This window comes from Canis lupus, chromosome 33 (assembly GCF_011100685.1).
Source record: "Canis lupus familiaris isolate Mischka breed German Shepherd chromosome 33, alternate assembly UU_Cfam_GSD_1.0, whole genome shotgun sequence".
NCBI classification, from domain to species: domain Eukaryota; kingdom Metazoa; phylum Chordata; class Mammalia; order Carnivora; family Canidae; genus Canis; species Canis lupus.
This window is the reverse complement of record NC_049254.1, coordinates 24,381,128-24,400,640: the sequence shown is the minus strand read 5'-3', so window position 1 is coordinate 24,400,640 and position 19,513 is coordinate 24,381,128. Positions and strand designations below refer to the sequence as shown.

At 41.0% G+C, this 19,513-nt stretch overlaps 1 protein-coding gene across 6 annotated transcripts in view; it reads left to right on the top strand.

Moving 5' to 3' along the window:
* The window catches only part of GPR156 (G protein-coupled receptor 156), an 83,407-nt gene that overhangs the window by 49,398 nt on the left and 14,496 nt on the right, over positions 1–19,513 (top strand). For 5 of the 6 annotated variants that reach the window (XM_038582950.1, XM_038582949.1, XM_038582951.1 and 2 more), the window contains 4 exons: positions 12,238–12,373; positions 12,616–12,726; positions 15,387–15,512; positions 16,690–16,785. In XM_038582950.1, the coding sequence (XP_038438878.1) occupies positions 12,238–12,373; positions 12,616–12,726; positions 15,387–15,512; positions 16,690–16,785 (469 nt within the window). The remainder of the gene's footprint in view (positions 1–12,237; positions 12,374–12,615; positions 12,727–15,386; positions 15,513–16,689; positions 16,786–19,513) is intronic. The other variant, XM_038582953.1, reaches the window with a different exon arrangement.

The window sequence follows — 19,513 nt, the reverse complement described above, 5'->3', positions numbered from 1 at the left end:
CTACAACATCAGTTGGCATCAAGAAAATACAAATCAAAACCATAATGAGATACCACCTCACACCAGTCAGAATGACTAAAATTAACAAGTCAGGAAGCAACAAATGTTCGCAAGGATGTGGAGAAAGGGAAACCCTCTTACACGGTTCATGGGAATGCAAGCTGGTACAGCCACTCTGGAAAACAGCATGGAGTTCCTCAAGAAACTAAAAAGTAAAGCTAACCTATGACCCAGCAACTGCACTACTAGGTATTTACCTAGTAAATGGTACTGTTCTTTGGAAAACAGTTTGGCAGATTTGTATAAAATCAGACATGTGCTCACTGTGTAATTCAGAAATAATACTCCTGTTTACTCCTAGAAAACTGAAAACACAAAAACAAATGTTTATAGCAGTTTTATTTTTAATAATCAAAAAATAGAAACAACCCAAACATCCTTTAATGGGTGAATGGATAAGCTGTGGTGCATCCATACAATGGAACACTACCCAACAATAAAAGGGATCAAGCTATTAATACATTGCTACAACTTGGATGAATCTCAAAGGTATTATGCTCAATAAAAGAAGTCAATCTCAGGAGGTTACACACTGTATGATTCTATTTATATTATATGCTCAAGAGATAAATTTGTAGTGATAAAGAACAGATGATAGGTTGCCAGAGGTTATAGCTGGGGGAAGGGTATGACTATAAAGGGATAGTTTGATGGTAGTTTTGTTTGCACATGAAACAGTTCAGTACTCTGATTATGGTGGTAGTTGCATTAATCTGTATATATGATAAATTCATAGAACTACGCACATATACACACACACAGAACACATGTAAAAACTGGTGAAATTCAAAAAGAGTCTATACTTTAGCTCAGAGCATTGCACCACTGTCAATTTCCTGGTTTTGATAATGTAATCTAGTTATGTAAGATGTTGTCTTTGGAGGAAGCTGGGTTAAGGGTCAAGCTGTTTTGCAACTTCTTATTAGTCTCAGATAATTTCAAAATTAAAAGTTTTTTGAGGAAAAGAAAGCACAGGGATTGTGGTGAAAGCCTAATTAGAAAGCCCTCCTTGACATGATGTGAAATGGGGGCCTGGGAGAGGTGGGGAAGGAGAAGAGAGGAGTGGAGATTTCTACTTAGGAGACCAGTTGGTAGAAGAACTTGTCCCAGGCCTGTTAGCCTCTCTGCAGTTTGGGTGCTCACCCCTCCTCACCTAGGGGAGTGTGGGTTCTGGGGTGGAGAGGTAGGTGAAAGCTTCCTCCTCAGCAGCTTCCCACATGGGGAGAGAGAAGGGAAACCTTTCCTGGAAAGGCCTCAGTGGGAAAGCAGACAAAGGAGTATAAGGATTGCTCCTTCACAATGTTTACAAAACGTTAAATGTGTCAATGGTGAAAGAAGACAGGCTCTGGAATCCAACTCTACTTCAAATCCCAGCCCTGTCTCTTACTAGGCATGTGACTTGATCACCTTATTGAACTTTGCTGAACTGAATCCCATCTCTCTATGTAAAAGTAGGGGTAATGACGCTGTGTATCTCAGAATTCTGTGAAGATTGCATTAGATAGTGTGTGTAGAGCCCTTAGCAACTGCCTAGCAAATATTAAATATATAATCAATATCGCTACTCTTTTTAATATTATTCCATATCATTGTCAATATTCTAAAATATAGAAAAAACATACATTCAAATGATTCTAACTACAATGTGATTTTTGATGATTCAGAGGTACTTCAGGATCCTTCAGTACTTCAAACTCATAAAGGTGTTACTTTCTATTACAGGCCTCTTATGTACTTTTTATTTTAGATATGTTATCTCTGACCTTTATGGCACTGGAGAGGATAAATATTATTTTTCCCATTTTCAGATAAGGAAACCACCTCAGCATAGTTAGACAAATCACCCACCAGACACAGCTAGTCAATCTAGTCAGTCTGATTTCAAACCCCATGCTTTTCCCACTACATCATGATGACCTCAGCGTTAATCCACAAAAGCTGCTTAAACACACACAGATTCTCTAACAGTTGTTCCTTTCACATCAGATTACAGGACAGAACACACAACTCCTATCACGCCTAGGGCAGGCACTTCCAGGCCCTGCTGGGACGAAAACTTGGAGACTCTAGGCAATGATGGAAACCAAGAGCCCAAAACCCATTGTAACACCTCCCCCAACCTGTTGTCTGGGGTTCCAGCCAGAAGGTAAAGTCAGGAGCCATGAAGGGAGCCCTGCCAATGTCCAAGGTTCAGGCTAGCACTCAGAACTGGAAAGGGCAGGCAAAGCCCAGCAGAAGGCACTGCAGAGTACTCAGGATTTCCTCTCTATCTTCTTGACGATAAATGCCAGCCAATGGAGCCTTTGAAGGGGCTTGTTGAGGAGGCAGGTAAAAACCCTTGGCCTACCACACATGCTACTGCTGGACATTAGAAGCCAGGGTCAAGAAGGCCCCTGGCAAAATTCATTATCAGTAGGATGGACACAGGGTCCCGGGTGGCCAGAGTAACCTAGGGGGGGAAGTAAAAGAATACTGGAGGGAACCAGGAGTCAGGACATCTGCATTAGCTGTCCCATTGTAGTCCCTATCTGGCTGTAAAACTGCCATGCAGGTCCCTTCCTTGTAAAATGAGAAAGTCGGGCCCAATCACTGGGTTAAGTGGTATTCCTCATGACCCTCAGACTCAAAGCCTATCCTAGGCAATTCCTGGGGGCAGAGTGGTAGGGAAAAAGCAAGTTGCACCTTGCTAGCAGTCTTCCTTTTTAGCTCTTTTAAGTACTAGACCTCTAAGAGCCTTCTAATTCTAATGATTTATCCAGGATAACAAACAGTTTCCACTAGGCTTAGGGTCCTACAGCAGGTACTAATGGAGAAAGCTAGGTAATTACAACCCAGTCCCAGCGTCAAGAATTCCCAGATTCTGGCCCAACAGGGAGTGATTCCAGCAGCCATACCTGCCCATGTTTCCTCTCAGACTCACCAAGGCCCCAAGTTCTCCTGCCACAATCCTGAGGACCTGAAAGAAGCAAAAGGAGAGAAAGGAAACCTTCCCAGCATGGCTGGCAAATATTTTGTGCCTCAAAGACATCAATTTACATGTCACCTGGTAGACAATAGATAATATTTTGGTTTACAGGAGACTCTCTGTGATTGGATGTTTCGTGGGGCCAATTGTGCTTATGCTTTATGCTCTACTTAAAATCAGGGCATCTGCTGTGCCCTTGGGAAGGGCTACAAGTCTCCGGCTAGGAACTGCTCAAGGCCTTCCCCCACAGCTAAGGGGAGAAAGGAAGTTGAAATCACTGCTTCATAAAATTACAATACATGCCTACACTCTAGGGTCTGAGGTTATAGGAGAGAAGAGGATTTTAGTGTTTCTAGCGCTTTCCCCCTTGGCGTTTTAAAACACATTTAAAATATACTACAATTGCACGAGCCATGGCAAAAATATATTTAGAAACTAATCTTTTTTTAAATCGTGGTGGAATGTGGCCATAGTACTGCTAATTAAAGCCATACAAGCTCCTTTCTAGTAAAGGTACTCTTTCAGGCTGTTCCCCCCGCCCCCCGATCACAAGCTTGTCTTTAATCTATCAGTATGCCTTTTCATTCCTGTCCTAAATGTGAGCTGGTAAAAATGAAGTAATAGGTATTTACCCTTATATCTAAATTTCCATATTTCAGGTTATAAATATTTGTAAGGATGCATTTGTTTAAGTGATCCTTTGCCTATTTATATAGTCTAGGAGAGCTGTGTATTCTGAAATTTGTTCTCTGGAAATTTATGTGCATAGTCACATACACATATTTATAATGAGCATACATTCATATATATAGGTTTTATTAAATGGCCCACTGGATACTGAGAAAACAACTGCTAATATATTTTTTAAAGATTTTATTTATTTATTCACGAGAGAGAGAGATAAAGGTAGAGGGAGAAGCAGGCTCCATGCAGGGAGCCCAGGGTGGGACTCGATCCCGGGACCCCAGGATCACACCCTGGGCTGAAGGCGGCGCTAAACCGCTGGGCCACCCAGGGGTCCCAACAACTGCTAATATTAAATTAAAATGCCCTTCTATTCTAAAGGAGAAAAGACAGAGTAAGCAAATTGTCTTTGCAGTGAAAAAGTCAGAAACCAGGGATGTGGTGTCCGAATGAGCTGAGGACAGGAATTGTACCTCATTTGCCTTCCTAGCTCCAGTTCTTCATACTTTAACAGACAGATATTTAGGAATTGTTGAATTAACATGTGTTTGACACAGAAAGATCATCAAAAAGATAATAACTAATAAAACATGGAAACACTGAGGTCACCCCTGCTAAAGAGGAGCTTGGAGGCGGCATCATTAACAGGTTTTCTTTCGCACTCAGTAGCTACACGTTTTGGTGATTGACGGATCCACTGATTGATTGATTGATCGAGATGTAAATTCTAAAGCATCTCTCATAACCAGGTCAGCCTGTCATCCTGCTTAAGGTAGAGAGGCAGGGATACAAAGTTGGGCTTATTAATAAGCTAACAGTCATGGAAAAAACTTGCCTCCGTAATAAGTTGAGAAGGGGAGAGCTGGAAAGGAAAGTAGATGTCATCAAGTCCAGCCTCTGTTAATCACTTAGCTGTCCTGCAGGGACAATGTCTTTGTTCTTCTAGTTCATCTCTAGCTTCAACGGCTGCAGGCCTGAACTGACAGGAGAGCGGTAGGAGCTCGCTCTCTCCATGTAAAACAAAGCTGTGCAAGCACTTATAACTACAGGAAAGCAGGCAGATTTAGAGGCCAGGCCCACCCTGGACGAGAGGCAGGCCCGAGTGTTTTAGCTTGCTACAGAATATAGTGGCTGCAAGGATGTAAAGAGAAGGATGTGTCCTAGCCTCACTACAAGCAGCAAATCAATCCAAGATCAGCAGATTTTCTGAATTCAGGGAATAGGATGCATGTTGTTAACCTCTGAGCAGATGTCAGCTGAGACTGTAGTCTGTGTGGTCGTGAAGATGAGGTCTCATCCATCAGCTGCTTGACAAGGGCTGTCATCATATCACTGGGCCTCCATAGCCCTCGACACATGATGTAAGAGACATATTGGACAAAAGCATTTCCTGGGGGAATTCTCCAGGAGGGATTCAGCCAATGGAAAGGAATCTTTCAAGTGGTCTGATTTCATTGGAGACAAGTAAACACATATGTGTGCGTGCATATATGAATATACACATCCCCAAGACGCTGCACTTTCCTAGAAACAAAGAGAATGGGTGAGCAAAAATCTTCACAAGCATCCTGTTTGGATTCTTTCTTTCATTTATTTTTAGACTCCCTCAGCACCATGCTGAGTCGGGAAGCAAAGAAGTGGATCACCTAAATGACAAGGCTTTTCAGTGACAGTTTGGGGTGCAGAGATTTGTCAAAACCCAGTGTCTGTGGAAGTCCATGGCACCCAAAATATCTCGGCCCTTTCGTTTTTAGTAATGCCAGGAAGATCTTAGCCATTCCAAGAGCAGCTTCCTGAAACTCCTACCATAACCCAGAATGTACCCCTTTTGTCTTAACGCACATTGAACCAACTCTGGACTTTGCTCTATCAGATATCTCTGCTACTGTTGAGCCATTTGGCACCCTTTTGGAAGGATGAGAGCCTCATCCTTCTGCCTAACAGAGGAGAGCATTGCCAAGGAAAAATGAGATTAGGAAAGAGGACAGAGAAAGGAAGATGGGCCTTTCATATCTATTAAAGAATTCATTCATTCAACAAATGGTTATGGAAAACTTGCCATTTTGCAAAGACTGTACTAGCAGCTGAGATACAGATGAATAAGAAACAGCCTGGCTTTTTAGAAACTGTCTAGGGAGACAAACATAAAAAGCTGATAATATGACAACTGTACTGATGCACATATACCCTGGGGTGTTATAAAGCCTTAGAGGAGGGCACCAAACCTAGACCAAGGGTATCATCCAGACAGATATGTATGCTCTTATTTCTGTGAATCCAATGAGGTGGGTCACTCACAAAGAAAATGTTAAGCATACCTCATAGAATGAATGGTACAGTGAGCCCTGCTAAGTAATGTTAGAGGTCATTGATTTTGGTGGCAAGTCTGCAAGGTTATAAAATCTCCCCCAACACACAGGTGCTTGGATAGAAAGGCAGGCAATGGATTGAAATGTTGGTGGGAGTTTTGTCAGGCAGATGCAGCAAAGGAGCTTATTTGGAAAAGGAAGTGGTTGTTGCTGAGAGAGAAAAGTTCAGGTGACCAACCAGAGGTTTCACACTGGGTACAAAAAGGAAGAGGTACTAATGGACTGTGAGAAAACTGAAGAGCCGGGGAACTGGAGGTCTGCAGGCTGTCAGCGAGCAAGTGTGTTAGAAGTGAGCAGATGAGAGGGCTGGAGGGTAGGGGGCTTATCCATTCATTCATCAAGTATTTACTGAGTACTTTCTTTTTTTTTTTAAGATTTTGTTTATTTATTTTATTTGAGAGAGAGAGAGAGCATGAGTGGCAGAGGCACCAGAGGGAGAGGGAGAAGCAGACTCCCTGCTGAGGACAGAGCCCAATGCAGGACTTGATCTTAAGACTCTGAGATCATCACCTAAGCTGAAGTCAGACACTTAACCAATTGAACTACCCAGGCGCCCCTTTACTGAGTGCTTTCAATATGCTAGGTAGTGTTCTAGTGATGGGAATACATAGTGAACAATTCTAATTGGGAGGAGAAGACAATAAACAATAATAAATACGTAGGTTATGTAATAGCTTAGAAAGTAAGAAGTGTTGTGGTAGGATGGAGATAGACTAAAACAGGATAAGAAGGATTTAGAATACTGAGAAAGAGTCTGATTTTAAATGGGGTTGTAGCCCTGATTGAGAGGATAACATTTGAACAAGGACATAAAAGGATAGAGGGAATGAGCCATGCAAATATATGAATTAGAATATTCTAGACAGGGAGAACCGACACTTCGAAGCCTTGAAGTGCACAAGTGCTTGATATTTTCAAGGAATAGCAAGGAGGCCTGTGTGGAGTAGAGTGGGCAGGGGGAAGAAGTAGGATATGAGATAGAAAGATAATAAGGACCAAATATATAAGCCTTGTACACTCTGGTAAAGACAGAGTTTGCCTCTGAGTGAAATGGAAAGGCACTGCAGACTTCTGAACAGAGAAGTGACATGATCTGATTTACCGTTAATGGATTGCTATGACTGCTGTCTTGAAAATAGACTTTGCAAGTCTCCAGAGTAGAAGCAGGGAGACCAGTTAGGAGGTTATGGTAATAATCCAAATGAGAAAAGTCAGACTTTGATCAGGGTGGTGGCAGCAAGGATGGTCAGTAATTGGATTCTGGATGTATTTCAAGGTTAGAGCCAATAGGACTTCATGACAGATTGGATGTGGATGGTGAGCAAGAGTCAAGGATGACTTCAAGATTTTTGGTCCAACCAAATAGAAAGAAAGAATTGCCATTGTTTGAACTGGGGAAGAATGTGAGAAGAACAGGTCCAGGGAGAAAACTAAGAGTTCAATTTTGAATGCATTGAGATCAGAGAGGGGGATACTCCTTTTCAAAATTTCTGAAGTGGAATCCTTCTGAATCACGGTAACATCCAAGGTGTGACCTTGGAGTTGGGTATCTAAAAGTGAAATAAAGTGAAGTCATTATGATAAAAGAATTAGAACTTTGGAGATTGAAAGGCTAATGAAATCTCCTAGGATGGTCTAGAATGGCGGCCCAGCCAGGTGAGGAAGAAACAGGGTCAAGCTGCTCTCACCATTAGGATACAGAGATAGAATATATATGGTTAGAAGACACACAAACATTGCTTTGAGGTGTGTAGAATTTGAATTGGGTTTAGATTTTGAATCGGGTTTAGATTTTGAATCTAAAACATTAGAAATAAAGTAGTAAAATAATCACATTTGCTGAAACACACAAGAACATATTACAATAAATCTGTACATATCTAGGGGATGCCTGAGTGGCTCCGACAGTTAGGCATCTGCCTTTGGCTTGGGTTGTGATCCCAGGGTTCCGGAATCAAACCCCACGTTGGGCTCCCTGCTCAGCGAGGAGCCTGCTTCTCCCTCTTCCTCTGCCTCTCCCCCTGCTTGTGCTCTGTCATTCTGTATCAAATAAACAGATAAAATCTTAAAAAAAAAAAAAAAAGGAATATCTCCAGATGAGGTAGATTTATATAATCCCACTGTAGCATGGATCAAAAACAGTGGATTGAAAAAGAAATTCAGTTAACTTGCACAATTTAATCTTAACTGCTTTATTAAAAACATTTTTGGAAAGACATTCATACTTGGGTTTTAGTTATGTTTAAAGCTTAATGACACCATATAGCATTTTAGAAACCATGGTCCTGTGACATTTTAGGAAAATTTCCAATAGCCACGAAAAGTACCCTCAACCCTATTTGCAAGACATGTTTCCAAATTCAGTTCTTAACCAGAATTAAGAAGAAACGATAAGGATGACAAGTCAGTCCTCTAAAGCAGGTATAATAAACCTCTAAGTTCAGAAACCGATATTTGATAGAAACTTTTTTTTTTTGATAGAGACTTTTAAAACATCATACCTGGGGGCACCTGGGTGGCTCAGTCAGTTGAGCATCTGCCTTCAGCTCAGGTCATAATTCCAGGGTCCTGGAATTGAGCCCCACATCGGGCTCCCTGCTCAGCGGAGAGCTTCTCCCTCTCCTTGTGATCCTTCTCCCTGTATGTGCTCTTTCTCTCTGTCTTAGATAAATAAGTACAATCTTTTTTTAAAAAAAAAAAAAGGTAAATTGTTAAAAAAAATATCATACCTGTGAGCTGATAGATGTTATATAAGCATCAGAATTCATTAAAGACTATTGAAATGATAATCCAGGTTTATACAGGTTCTGTAGATATAGATGGATATTTATCTATTTGTATTAAGACATACTTGAGAATAGAAAATCAAGAAAGCTTTTATCTTACATTGCCAATTACTAAATGAAGAGAAAAAGATGAGATAGCTATATAATCCTTTAAAAAAAAATCACTTTGTTTCTGAGTGCTAGTAACTGAGTCCAAGCTTTTAACTCTACAAATGCAACCTAGGTAATCTCCATGGAACTGGATATTTATAATTTAGTTTATAATATTGAAATCTTCTTGCTTTGTGGAAATTATATGTTTGTGGTTGGTTAAAATATTCAACATGTATAGATTTCATCTTTTAGTTCAACAGAAAAATATAAGTGACATTGGTGGTTGAATTCCTATTAAAGTAGCAAAGACATTTCCCAAGCATACATAATTCATCTGCTGAATAGGAGATGATTCACCTTTCAGTGACTTCACAGGTGTCAAACAAAATAGGTAAATCATCTTCCATTTATTTTTTCTCCGACGCAAGTTTTAAGTAAAAATTTTTATGAAAAATATAAAAATATACATATATAAGTACACAACATGTCCATTGAGAAAATGAATTTGCATCAACTTCTGAGATGTGAAGACTATGTAATGTATATTTTGTCAAAAACAACTAAACTGAGTTCCTCCTAACTAAATCAGGAGGGGGAGAAATTCCAAATCAGGGTTGCATGCAGTACTGAATAACACGAAGAAGATCGGATTATGAAGTGGTGTTCAAATAAAATGGACCCAAGAGAAGAATAAAGAAAGAAACCTACCCTTCAGTGATCTGGACAACACAAACATGTGGCTGTGAAACTCAGGCAGCTGGTTGGCAAGGAGATCATCATCAGATATTCATGGCTCATGCTGGGGGTAGCCATGGGGAAGAACAGCCTCAGTTATTTGTCCTGCAAGAGTCCACCCAGTGGTTGTGCCAATGTGCAAGCTTCTGACCGCACTGAGGAGCCAGTCCCAGGGCAGAAGTGACCCCGTTTCTAAAGTAGTGTCAGCACTGGTCTGTCTACAGTGTTACTTAACAAATGCATTGTGAAGCTGCTGGTTAACACTGGTCTTGCTTTGGCAGCCAGTATTCACCCCATAATCCCCCTTCTTGTGGGAAGAGACAAAGTAGTAACGATTATTCCCCGTGAGTCTACGATTTGAAGACCTATTGACAGAGGAGATGAAGGGTAGAGAGGATAGGGCTAGGTTTTAAATTTGGATACAGGAAACATAAGGTAATATTGATCTGTACACGTGCAGCTCTCTTCCTAAGTGATGAGGATAGTATTTTAAGAAATTAAGTCTGAAAGTAATATATAAATATATTAGGACAAGGAAAAAACTGGTGTTACAGAGAGCTAAAGGTTACACCAAAAATCTAAAAATTAATACTTTTGCATCACCTTGCAAAGAGTTTTGCCACACACCTCATTTGATTTTTGCAATAATTTGTGGGGTGGATATGAAAGATAGTATCTACACAGATGAGACAAGAAGCTGGAGTAGTTAAGTGACTTGCCCAAAGTCACACACCTGTGATTGGCAGAGCCAGGATTCCCATCTGTCACATCTGATTCTACTTCCATTGCGCCTAACATGATTGTATCGTGCATGCCGGAACGGAGAGTAAGAGACAACTCAGAGATATTTTGAAATAACAAGTGAAAGAAACTGGCAATGGATTAAGCAGGAGAGGTAGGGTGCCTGGGTGGTGCAGATAGTTGGTTGAACGCTGACTCTTGGTTTCGACTCAGGTCACGATCTCATGGGTCATGGGATCAACCCCCAAGTCGGGCTCCCCACTTGGTGGGGATTCTGTTTGAGGATTCTCTCCCTATGCCCTTCCCCCCACTCACACTCTCTCTCTCTCTCAAATAAATTAATCTTTTAAAAAGAAAAAAGAAGGCGGATAGGAAAATGTGATTTGCAGGTTTCTAAAGTCTGAAGATGACGGGATTAATAATATCATTAGCTAATGTTGGCTACATGCTTACTCTGTGCCACACGCTCTACCACACACTATACTGTATTACCTCATTGAATCCTTACAACTCTTTGGTGGAGGGAGAGGGATGTATTATTGTTATCCCCATTTTAGAAGGGGAATACATGAAACTCGTTCTCATTTTTAGAGGAAGAAAAAAAAAAATCAAGGTGTTTGCTCCAAGACAAGGTAAAGCTCAACTGGCCTTACTGGCCTATGTTGTCTGTACTTGGGACCTGAGTCCCAGGGCAATGGTTTGGTGTTTTTATGTGTGGGGATGTAATTATGCTCCCAGCCACGAAGTAATCAAGCTGGGCCATTGTTGGTTATGATGTTTGCAAGTCTAGCACTGCCAAACTGTTTAATGAATGCCTCTGAGTACTTCATCCGTCATTGAAGTAGGCTGCCTTAAATAGCTGGTTTTGCCTTGGCTCAGGACTTTAAAGTGGTCAGCTAGGTAATCCAGGTACATAGACAGGAATGCTTTCCTCCTTAGTTATTATTTTAAAATAAAAGTATAACTAAGTATAATTATCAAGTGACTATTAATATAAATATTGAATTTATGTAGAATTCACTATTTAGACTAAAACTCTTTATTTTTTAGACTAAAACTCTTAAATACAATTATATTCCTTCTTAATTGTTATCAATCACTGTCCAAAGTAAGCCTGGTTTTGCCCTTAAGATAACCAATTCACACATTTTACCTTGTCCTGAGCCTGTGTTGGTACCCAGGGTCTGTCTAACACCCTGACTGTCCACATCTCCCTCTAACCTTTGAATTACTCTGTAAACTCATTTAAGACTATTTGACCCAAAAAAAAAACCCTTCCCAAATTTCCTGCTTTCAATGCTGCTTCCCTGTTCTCTTTTGGTCAAGCAGAGAAAAGAACAATTTTACATATCAAATAAAGTAAATAGTGAAAAAAATCACAAAGCTTTTCCAAATAGTAGTTTACCTTACAGCTCATTTCTAAAGGCTCCAAACTGTATCTCTTTAGGTATCTACCTGCTAGTTATTTATTCACTAGGCTGCATATAGCAGTCTCTTAGCAACCATAAATTTCATGGAAAAATCCTAACTCTTCTCTGATACCACCTGTTTTTTAGAAGTTGGCCCTTTAAAAAAAAAAAAAAAAAGGCTTGGAGTTATATAAGCAAAAAATGCCAGAATTTAGTTCTTTTTGAAAATAAATTTAAATGAATCATAACAATTTTTTACAAGGCTATAAAGTAGTTTCTTCCCAGTGGCCCTTCACTCTGAGGTTGTATTGGAGTTTATACTGGTGGGAAAGCTCTGTTCACTCCCACGGCAAAGGATCATGACTGTAAGTGTCTTTCTTCTTGATTCACTTTAGGATTGTGAAGATGTCCAGTCCCAATCTGAACATTGTGACCTTACTTGGCAGTTGTCTGACTTACAGTAGTGTTTACCTCTTTGGGATTCAAGATCGAGATGCGTTAGGAGGAGGCTCAATGGAAACTCTCATTCAGGTAGGTTAAATCTCAAGTCTTTGTTTCGAACAAAATGTCCAACTTTTGACATCTTTTGAATCAGCATCCTTGTAGGTGGTGGTTATCTTTATCCTTGGAATGGGCCCTCTCAGAGATGATCACTGGAATTCTGGGAGACATCCTGCCCCAGTCCTATGTGAACTGAGGCTTTGCAGATCAGAATGTGGAGAACGACAAAGGTCCCTCTCATGCCTCTTGCTTCTGTCCTTTCCCCCCTGTAGATAAGACTATCCATGCTGTGCATTGGGACCTCCCTTGTGTTTGGCCCCATTCTGGGGAAGAGCTGGCGACTCTACAAGGTGTTTACCCAGAGGGTCCCGGACAAGAGAGTGGTGAGTAGTTAGCAAGTACATAGCGCTTGATTGCAAACAGCAGCTTTATTATTGATTAGAAGCTAGAGAAGTTTGTGTCCAATTGCTGGGTAGGCCCTTTTAGGGTAATCTGAAATTCCTACTCTTCATTTCATATCTTTGAGTGGTGTGGCCTCCTAAGTCCCCACACGTGGAAAGCTATGTATCAGTGCTCTTGGGAGATAGCTCTTTGAACACAGTTCTGCTTCATATGCACCCCAGGGCTTGATACCGTTGGTACTGTGTAAGCTGGCCAACATCTGAAAGCAGCATGAGGGAGAACAAGATGCTGAGAGAGACTGTTGCCTGGCCCAAGTGTGAGCTGAAAGTGGAGTAAGGGACAGTGATTACAGAGAAGCTGTAGCAAGTAAGCGGTTATTGCCTTTACCAGAACCCAGTTCTTTTCCATGTGGAAGGCCATTCTTGGCACTAAGAAGAATGAGCCCAGAGCAGTGAGTGAGCAAGGAAGAAAATACCCGTTCAGTAGATAGAATCAGCCCTAGAAGCTGTGTAGCAGCCAGATCACCTACATTACCCTGACATCAGATGTCATTCTGACCACATTTCCCCATTTTATCAGGTTCCCTGCCCAAACCTCAAAATCTGATCATCAAATTCTTTGGCTATAGGCCCTACCAAGAACCAATATATCACTCAATTGAAATTTACTTCTCTGGAATGATTTTTTTGCAAACATTATTCAGTCTTTAGTCAGTGAATATTTATGAAAAGCTCAGCTATGAGTAACCATACTGTGAAAAAAATTAACTAAAGGACAAGAAATCCATCTATCCTTTTAGAACAGACTTTTGTAAAAAAAAAAAAAAATGGCTTGCACTGCACATATTTAAAGTGTATGATTTGATGAGTTTTGACATATGTATACACCCATGAAATGTGTATAATCTGTAAAAGTTTCTTCATAAATCTTTATCATCTTCCCCTCTTGTCCAATCCTAACATCCATCCCTATTCCCAGGCAACCATTGTTCAACCTTCTGTCATTATAGATTAGTTTGCATCTTCCAGAATCTTGTATAAATGGCAACACACAGTATGCACTTTTTTTTAAGAAGAATTATTTATTTATTTGAAAGAGAGAGAGCATGCATGTGCATGAGCCAGGAAGGGGCAGAGAGAGAAGCAGGCTCCATGCAGGCAGCCCGATGTGGGACTCGATCCCGGACCCTGGGATCATGCCCTGAGCCAAAGGCAGATGCTCAACTGCTGAGCCACCCAGGCGTCCCTATACTCATGTTCTTAAAGGATGTTGTTCTATAGCTTTCTTTTCTTATAAAATCTTTTTCTGGTTTTCATATAGTATAATGCCAGCCTTATAGAATGAATAGGAAGCACTCCCTCCTCTTCAGTTTCTGGAAGAGTTTGCGTATAATGCTATAATTGGCATTCCCATATGGTATAAATATCTCACAATAGTATGCTTCCATTTCTCCCTCTCCAGATCTTTGTGTTGTTTTCACTTCTACATATGTTATAAGCCCCACACAATTGTTACTCATTTTTGTTTGAATGGTTATCTTTTAAAGATATTTATATAATTGAAAACATATATTTTTTCCATGAAAGTAATATTTCCTTGAATAGATTCATATTTTCACCTGCTATAATTTTCCTTTTCGTTTAAGGATATTAACATTCTCATACAGGTGTTCTAATGCTGAATTCTTTTAGCTTTCGTTTATCTGAAAAAGTCTTTATTTCCCCTTTGCTTCTACAAGCTACTTTTGCTGGATGTAGAATTACAGGTTGAAGCTCTCTTTTCTACTTTCAGTATCTTGAACTTTTCATTCTACTGTCTTCTCACTTGGTCTTGTATCTGATAAGAAATCTGATGTCATCCTTGTCTTTGTTCCTGTATACATAATGTGCCTTTTTGCTCGTTGATTTGATTTTCTTATTATCACTGGTTTTGAGCAGTTTGATGAAGCAACCGATGACTGATGTGTTTTTATCTTACAAACACCATGAATCATGTAACTGGTTGTGCTTCCTTCTTTTCATTGGTCATCAAAAACTCAGATCCACATTTCTGCCCCAAATCATGAAGGCTATGTACTCTGCTCACTTGACCTTTCATCAACCTTTCACCTGATTTTCTCTTTTCCTTGATATTTTTCATCCTTTCATAGTATATATTTTTATTAATTTTATTTTTGTAGTTACAGAAGTAACACATCCTCTTTGTATTAAGTCAAATGATTTGTGTATGTATAAAGCAAATGCTAGTAATCTCTCTTCCACCACTCGCATCTTTCAATCCCACCCTCCAAGTTAATGGTTGTTAACAGTTTTCTGTGAAAACCTCCATATCTCTCTATATGCTCATATAAACATATCTAGAAATAATAGTGTGTTCATTTTATAAGACCCCTTAATCCTTTGTGAGAAAAGGCAGGATATGGAAAAGATAAACAAATGAAAACATTTGATGGTGAAGGTGATGATATGGACATAGACACCATTGCATATCTTTGGTGTGTGTGTTTCATCTTTGATGGCTGAGTGTGAAGCCCCTGGGAGAGCTGACCCTGGAACATTTAGCTCAGAGCCCATAGTAAACTGCAGCTCCTGTGTCATAGAGCCACAAGCAAAAGAAAGTTACGACCTTGACTCTTTTGCAGATAATCAAAGACCTGCAGCTACTGGGGTTGGTGGCAGCACTGGTGGTAGCTGATGTGATCCTGCTTGTGACATGGGTGCTGACTGATCCCATCCAGTGCCTCCAGATTCTTGGCGTCAGTATGACGGTGAGGGGCCCTATCCCTGGAGAAACTACTGCCCAAACTGGGAGAACTGGCTTCTGTGGGTACACGGGGGTCATTCTCCCAGCAGCACTCACTCTGTGGTCATCCCATCAAGAAGATAAATGACCCAAGAATGAGGGGAAGTCAGGAGCTGTGGCTGCGGTGAATGCCTTGCTGCTTGTCTGCAGGCCCTGTGGACCACTCCCACGGCTCGGCTCCACGTGTCTTCCAACAGCCTCCACTGGGATGTCAGTGCCCTGGCACTGCCGGGCAGTTATCTCTGCTCTCACATGACCAATAATGAGAACTTTCAGCTACAGGAAGATGACTTCCCTTAGTTATTGAGAAGTAAAAGTAGTAGTATTTTGAGGTGGTCTTTGGAGTCAATCAGCCCTCATTCCAGTCCCATTTACCAGCCATATGTCCCTGACAAAGTCATTTAAGCCTCTCAAAGGCTCTGTTTCCTCATAGGTAAAGTAGCGATGATAGTGCTTCCCCTTTCCTAGGGCTGTGGTGAAGATGAAGTGAAACAATGCAGGGAAAGGGCTCAGCTGTACCCAGTGTTCAATTAATGGAAAGTGTTACAAGTTTCCAGCGTCACAAGACGCTGAAGAATACAGTGGAATCTTGATATTGCAGATTTAATATATATACACTTTCAACTGTTAACCAACAGCAGAAGCATGATATGAAAATAATTTGAAATTTTGCTGATGTGCTAAAATGAGTCACTGTGGTAGCAACACACATGAGGATTAAACCCCACCACTACTAAGCATCCACATGTCAGCCAGACTTTATTATCTTGTCCTTTCACTCACAGTCACTTTCATTTAGATTCTAATAGAGTCACCTAAATGTTATAGTTTTTTACATTTTTTAAAGATTTTATTTATTAATGAGAGAGAGAGAGAGAGAGAGAGGCAGATTCACAGGCAGAGGGAGAAGCAGGCTCCATGCAGGAAGCCCCACGTGGGACTCGATCCCGGGTCCCCAGGATCACGCCCTGAGCCGAAGGCAGGCGCTAAACCGCTGAGCCACCCAGGGATACCCTAGTTTTTACATTTTAAGGGGAAAATCACATGCGAGGAAGAGTTCACGCTCCAGATGTCCACAAAGATTTCCTGTGTGTTGCTGGTAATTGTGGGTTCTCTCAGTCCTGACTCTGTGTACTTCCTAGGTGACAGGGAGAGATGTGTCCTGCTCTCTGACCAGCTCACACTTTTGTGCTTCCCGGTACTCTGATGTCTGGATTGCTCTTGTTTTGGTATGCAAGGTTGGTAACCACATCTCCTTGGTATATAATCTATCTGTCATCAACAAAATAGCCACGAAAAGGGAATTATAGGAATTAATGAGGTGATTTCTGCAAAGAATCTTGAAATCAGAGGAAACTTCTATGATGCATAAATCTCAAAGTCATGACCCTTATTATTTCTCTATTTTTTACTTGCTATGGGGGTCATTTTTCCAACTCTTTGGACTCCCTGATTCAATTTTCCCCTAAATCATATGAAATTCACCCACTGTTTCTCCCATTTCTTCGTCTGATTTTTTAAATTGATTTGGTAATACCAGTTTTCTCCCCAACTCCCTGCAAGGGAGATTATGAGGAGACATATTATCCAGCTTTATTCGTTCTCTTGAGTGCCCTGATTACCCTCCTTGTGTTTTTCTTCAAGATTTGGGTCAAAGTATCCTGCTGCTTTCCACCGACCTTTCTCACTCTGATTGGAAGCAGGGCTGGCCCTCAGACAGATGGCAACATCCATGGTGTCCTTTGAGTTGTTCCAGCTGCCTCAAAATGTCCCCATGCTGCCCTGAATCTCCCACAATTAACCTCATTTGTCTCTGTGAGACAGCAAAAGTAGGATATTATTTCTAGCAGGTACAGGATGCCTATACAGGGCACTAAAGGAGGTTCTTAAAACCAACTATCCTATTAGCTGATTTTCAGCAAAGGAGAAACAGAAAATCTGGCTGTGAGGGGTCTAGGGCAGGTCTATTTCAACAAACAGGGCAAGTCCTGAGTGGCAAGAGGCTACCTGTTGATTCTCAGGACAGAGAAGCCCAGTTGACCGATTGCTGGCAGAGAAGGAATTTTTGTAGAAATGTGTGGTCTTTAAAGGTAAATTTTACTCACTTTATCACTAGGAAAGTGTTCAAGTGGCTGCTTCGGAGAAATAGGACTGGGATAGGCAAATGTTGCTCTTTTTACTATGTGCATATATTACTTTGATAGAAATGTTTTTAAAAGAGAACACTGGGAAGTAAACAGCTCTTGGTCTCTAGTTTCTTCTTAACAGTTAAGAAAATGAACTTCAGAATATGACAGGAGAGGGTTTGAATTCTGATTCAGCCCCTTCCTAGCTGACCCTAAACCTCATTTCACCTCTCTAAACCTGGGTTCCCTCATTCCTAAAACGTGGATGATGACAAACATCCTCCCAGAACTGTTTTGAATTTCAAAAGACTAAGTGCACGTTAATAGTTTTCACCCTTTCCTGGCCTATGGGAAGAGCTCAATAAATGTTAGATATTATTATTATTAATCCTCCACTGCCCCGTAGACTGTTCTAAAAACACAGTGCCTCTCTCAATTTCTTGAGCTCAAGAAAAAAAAATATGTCCTCCCCAGGACAGAAACTCAGCACTTACTCTATAGCAGTTCACTTCGTGATTCAAGTTTATTTATCTTCTCCATTGCCTTTTATATAACCCCGTTTCCATTTTATTTCACTGTAATATCTTTCTGAAGGATAAAGAAAGAAAAGGGGGGAAAGAGTGCTAAGCATCAGGAAACTGACTGAGCCAGCCCTCCATGGGCTTCCTGGTCAATGAGCAGTTCCTGAGGATGACTTAAATCTTCATATTAAGGTCCAGGACCCCCCACCGAGCCTGGCAACTACCCCAACCCCACACTTCTCAGCCATGAATGCCAATGACATACAAGTATTGGACATGATTTACTCAAACACAAGTCATGGATGTAGAGAGGCTTTAATTATACCAAGTTCTGTTTTGGCAAGAGTTTTAATGGAGTTAAAACATTTTAGAAGAATGAGATGTGAACATTTCAAAATCATAGAATTAATTTTGATTAAATTATTAATGATCCAATCTGCCACATGTCACCTGAAGGTGTCAGTTACCCAAAACTCAGGCCCTACTGGCCTGACTTGTGTGTCTTCTAGTCACTGAAGATCTCAGGATGGCCACCTTTGGCTCTCAGGCTCCTCCTGGGACACTGGGCATTAGGGACACCCAGAATGCATCCCTGACATGTTGACTCCTTCAGCCAGTCCTCCAAAAAATTATCTGTAGGACCGTCCTTGCAGGTGGAGTTGGTCAAATCATGTGATTTTAGGGTCACTGGCAGGTACCCTGCTGATACCTGACTTTGCTTTCATTATTAGTTCTCCCTCTGAATATCTGTGCTTCCCACCCCCACCTCAGTCCTCTGGCTTTGTCACACCCTCTCTGACAAAACATGGACATTTGTGTGCTTGCCTTAAATCTCCCTACCGGACTGAGCTTCTTGAAAGCCGGGAGCATGACTTATTCTTTGTAACACCTTTGCCTATCGGCACCTAACATCATACTTTGTATGTAGTCAGACGAACATATGTTGAAGCTATACATTCTGTATTATTGATTACAGCTTTGATTTCTGTTTAAATGCAGCTCCCTCTAAGAGAGGAAACACTTTAAAGTGCTGTGAGTAATTTTCTCTGTAGTACAAGTGAAAAATCTGAAGGCAGTTTTAAATTCAGGGGAAAGAAAAAAGAATAGGGCCCTGGGTTCCTGGTGGTGGGGGCAGGGAATGTCACACACAGGATGAAGGGTATGGATGAAGCCTTTATTGCCTGTGCTTGCTCTATCGTCTTGCTTAGGTCCCAGCCTGCCTTTGTTCTCTTTTTCTATCTCCCATAAACACCCACTGGCACAGAGCCGCTGCTAGCCTATAGAGATCCTTTGTGTAAATTAGAAAAAGGCATCCCTTC